Raw genomic sequence first — 4,385 nt, 5'->3', positions numbered from 1 at the left:
CAGTTGGTTTAAGGTCTGAATTAATACTACTAATAGTGGATTTCCTCCCTGGCTTGGTAGCCCCCAGACGTAGGTCATGTTGGACAGAACTGGGTAAACAATTACTTGTGTTATTTACTGCACTTACTTTTAAGTTCTGCATAATTCTTGTCTGCGCAGAATCGGATGTCATAACAACCCGTGTGACATCGAAAGTCTGATAACTAGAATTTCACTCCGGATCTCTTCAACGAAAATGGTAAAAAAAAATTGAAATGGAAAATATATTCTATTTATATGAGGGCATTTTGGTCAAAAAAATTTAAATGTAGGGGTATGGGGCTAACTGAAGGTATAAGATAAAATTTTCTAAATTTTTGAATGAGTTGTCTATATAACTTTTTCAAATTTAATCCATTAAATAATAAACAATAAATTTATATGATGATTTTGATTTTCTTGAGAAATACCCTTCAATGATGTAATTGTAAAGGTAGGTTACACATAATTGTTCATTAATGGGTGATTTCCCAATAAATGTGATAATTTGAAGGGTTTAATCAATGATCTATATATATGTCCCCCACCAGAGTTTTATTGAAATAATTTTTACTTTTATTTTAAAAACTTATAAATTAATACAAACATGGTGATGAGTTATAGTATAAATATTTTTATACCTATTTTTTATATTAAAATATAAATGATAGTTAATTCACACCAAAATAATCCCAATGAATGTTGCATAGACATGTACATATCAAAAATCACAAAGGTCGAGGCGGATACATAATACAATCCTGCAAAAGATTTACAAAAAGCCATTCCAAAATTCGCAGATTCCTTTCATTGTGGTGTTTATGGTGAGAATTCTTCACATTTTTATATCAGAAACTAGAAGTATTTAACAAAGAAATTAGCATCTCCTAATTGACGTGGGTGGATAATTAACACAAATTAACATTAAGAGTAGTGGTTTTGAAAGATTGACAGATAGGACAAGTATGGAGCGTAACCCCACACATAGTACACAGACAGAGATGTCTGCAAGGCAAGATCAGCACGCACGATTCTCTTTCTCCACAATTCTTACACCATCTCTTCTTTTCACAACAACAACTACTACCACATTCTCCATCTTCCTTATCCTGCGCACACAACACTACCGTGCGCCACTCATTTTCGCAACACGACTCTGCATCCTCTTCCTCCGCTACAGTATCGTTCTTCATCTCTCTAAGTATTTGTTCCAGATTGTTCCGGAGAGCATTAGCTGTGGCTTCGTTGTTTTGGGCTAGCTCTTGCCATATTTGATTCTCCATTATAAGTGTTTTAACTCTTTCTTCAAGGATCGTGTTCATTCTTTTGACTTTTTCAATCTCTTGTTCTTTGGCTTTCATTTTCTGCATCATTTCAATCTCTATTGCTTCAACTATCATCATTGTTTCTCTCTTTCTCTTTTCTTCCAGTACCATTCTAACCTTTTCCATCTAAACAAACACACAGATTAGTTTTTGAATTTATAATTAAATAGAAATAATACTTTTTCCGAGGTTGTGATAATGAAATTACCTGTTGAGAAATAAGATTGTCGATGTCGGTGTTTTGGTGGTGAGCGAAATGATAGTTATTTGTCCAGTCTCTTGGGTACGAAACAACGTTGCTGTTGCTGTTTGATAGCATGTCGGCAATTTTTTGACGGCGGTTATCTCCTAAGAAGAGAGTGTTGTACGACGGAGTGAGCATCGGGATAAGATTCTCCGAGTAGTTGTAAATGTTGATTAAATTTGTGTCGGTGGAGTTTGTGTTCATATTCTACAACACTGGTTTTGGTATGGGATAAAGTGATGGAGAAGAGAATGAATGAGAATGAGAAAACAAGAAAGCAAAAGTTATGTAACTGATGAGGTGTTGGGCTTATTATATGGTGGGGTTTATGATTCAAAGTTTGGTTGTTTTTCCATTCTGCATTAATTATTTTAAATATTCTGTAGGTGGAGAGACTGATATTTTTGTACCAACTGTGCATACTTTTATTAGCAAGATTTTGTCTATTAATGGATTGCTTACTAGCTTATAGACTTTAGTATGTTTTCAGCAGTATTTTCAGTAACATGTTGCTGTACCTTTTTTGAAAATTGAAATCTTTAATAAATATATCATCTTTTTGAAAAGTTAAAAATTAGTATGTTGGGAAGATTCATGGCGTATTGGCATTTATAATTACTAATAGTACTCTCTACATTGTTTTCTAAAAGTTCTTCTAAAAAAAATTATTCTTTTTTAAATTATCATTTAGTATACTTCAAACTTTACTTTTACATAATTAATATAATAAATAATTAAGGATATAAATAAAAAAAATTATTATTTTAAAAATAATAATAATAATTAAATTTTTTAATATATAAAAAAAATAAAAAACAACACTTTTAAAAGAATAGAGAGTACTTTTGTAACCATTAATAGTTGTTATTTAAAATTAAATAATTTTATCAAAGAAACTTTTGATAACAATTTCTCATTTTAAGAAATAAAAATTTAGTATATAGTACATGTTAATATGTATTTTGAGTACATTAGAATTGGAAAAACATTAATAATAGTGGATTTCATCATTATGTTTTTTTTAAGTCCTTAATCAATTTGAAATTAAATGTATTTTTTTTCAATTTTTATATGGTCATATTTGATATTGTAAAAGCGTGTCAAACATTTGATAATTAAATTTTGATATCATAAAAGCGTGTCAAACATTTGATAATTAAAATAGTTAAAGATGTAAGAATCAAATCAATAATTTGATGATTCAATTCAAACTACTTACTAATAGAATGTATGGTTATGTTGTAGAACATAAAATATCTCGTTTAAATTGGTTATCTTGAAGTTATTATTAGGGGCTTCATATTGACGGTACGTTTAACGTAAAAACAAACGGATACTAAATGGCTAAGACTTGAGTTAAATGTTCCAGGTGTGTTTCCCAATTGCGGCTGTAAATTAAGATGTCGTCGAAGAAGATAAGCACAAATTTGTGAAGAAATTTGTTGAAGATGGTGTTCATAGTGGACTGAAAAGTTGTCGGTGCATTGGATAAACCAAATGGCATAACAAGGAACTCGAAGTGGCCATCAATAGTGCGGAACGCTGTTTTGAAAGTATCCTCTGATGCAACCAATATTTGATGATATCCAGATCTTAGATCAAGTTTAGAAAAAACTGTGGTACCATGAAGCTCGTCCAACAATTCATCTATTGTTGGTATAGGAAACCGATCTTTGACTGTGATGGAGTTTAAGGCACGGTAGTCGACGCAGAAACGCCAACTCCCGTCTTTTTTTTTAACAAGAAGCACGGGTGAGGAAAAAGGGCTAGTGCTCGGTTTTATGATTCCCGTGTTGAGCATTTCTTGTATCATGTTAGTCATAATGGTTTTTTGGTATTGTGGGTAGCGGTAAGGTTTGATATTAATGGGTTGTGAGTTTGGATTGAGATGTATATGGTGATTTTGAGGGCGGTGTGGGGGTAGGTTTTGTGGAGTAGAAAAAACAGTAGCATATGTGTTTAGGAGTTTGGAAATATCTGAGTTTGAGGTAGTGAAGTTTGGGGTGTTATTCTTTGTGTTGGGTGTTTCAAGGGTGGTCATGGTCATGGTGTGGATAGAATGAATTGCATCAGTAAACAAGAATCGGCAAAACTGAGAAAAAGAGGAAGAAGAAGGAGAGTTAGAAATCATACTTGTCAGCGTGATCGGTTGGCCGTTGTGGGTGAATTGGATAGAGGGAATGGAATAGTTTGAAAGAAAAGTTCCCAATGTCTGGAGCCATTGAACACCTAGGACCAAATCTGCACCATGAACCGGCAGTATGTAGCAAGGAATACGAAATGTTTGGTTGGCCAAAATGACAGGTACTTCCGCACAAGCACCTTCGCAAGTGATGGATTGACCGTTACCGACGATCACAGAAAATGGTGGTATCACATTAACAGGTAACTCTAAAAACTCTGCTATTCTGGGTTGTAATATATTGTGGGAGCTTCCTGAATCAATTAAAACTGTTACTTCCATCTGTTGAATATGGCCTTTAAGTCGTAATGTTTTCGGAGATGGTGGCCCTCTTAAGGCAGCTGGGGAAAGATGAAAGTGCTCACCAGTTGGTGATTCAGTGTCATTCGACAAGGAGGGTGAGTTTACTGTGTGGTTTTCTTGTTCTATATTAGTTTCGGTTTCACCATTTGTGTTTGTTGTGTCATCTGATAGAAGTAATAAGAACTGTTTTTTTGTGCAGCGATGGCCAGGATGAAATCGTTCATCACAGTTAAAACAGAGTCCTTTAGATCTCCTTTCCTGCTGTTCAGCAACTGTTAAGCGTTTCACAGGGTGAGGTAGAGGTGTCAGGTTG

General features: G+C 33.7%; 1 protein-coding gene across 1 annotated transcript; it reads right to left on the bottom strand.

Annotated features, from left to right (window-relative positions):
* Positions 1-705: 705 nt before the first annotated feature.
* On the bottom strand, positions 706-2,028 carry LOC127075299 (probable BOI-related E3 ubiquitin-protein ligase 2). The gene is made up of 2 exons (XM_051016785.1): positions 1,552-2,028; positions 706-1,469 (listed from the first exon to the last, which is right to left on the bottom strand). The coding sequence occupies exons 1-2, from the start codon at positions 1,789-1,791 to the stop codon at positions 927-929; spliced, it is 783 nt and encodes a 260-aa protein (XP_050872742.1). The 5' UTR covers positions 1,792-2,028; the 3' UTR covers positions 706-926.
* Between the last annotated feature and the right edge of the window lie 2,357 nt (positions 2,029-4,385).

The sequence above is a fragment of the Lathyrus oleraceus genome, chromosome 4 (genome assembly GCF_024323335.1).
Source record: "Lathyrus oleraceus cultivar Zhongwan6 chromosome 4, CAAS_Psat_ZW6_1.0, whole genome shotgun sequence".
Classification (NCBI taxonomy): Eukaryota; Viridiplantae; Streptophyta; class Magnoliopsida; order Fabales; family Fabaceae; genus Lathyrus; species Lathyrus oleraceus.
The sequence above is the reverse complement of the archived record's forward strand: the minus strand, read 5'-3'. Positions and strand labels throughout refer to the sequence as shown.

Bases quoted from the DNA above. Each gene is read 5' to 3' on its own strand.
- LOC127075299 (XM_051016785.1), bottom strand. From the start codon at position 1,791: ATGAACACAAACTCCACCGACACAAATTTAATCAACATTTACAACTAC. The intron at 1,470-1,551 runs GTAATTTCATTA...GTGTTTGTTTAG, and splicing joins ACAATCTTATTTCTCAACAG to ATGGAAAAGGTTAGAATGGT.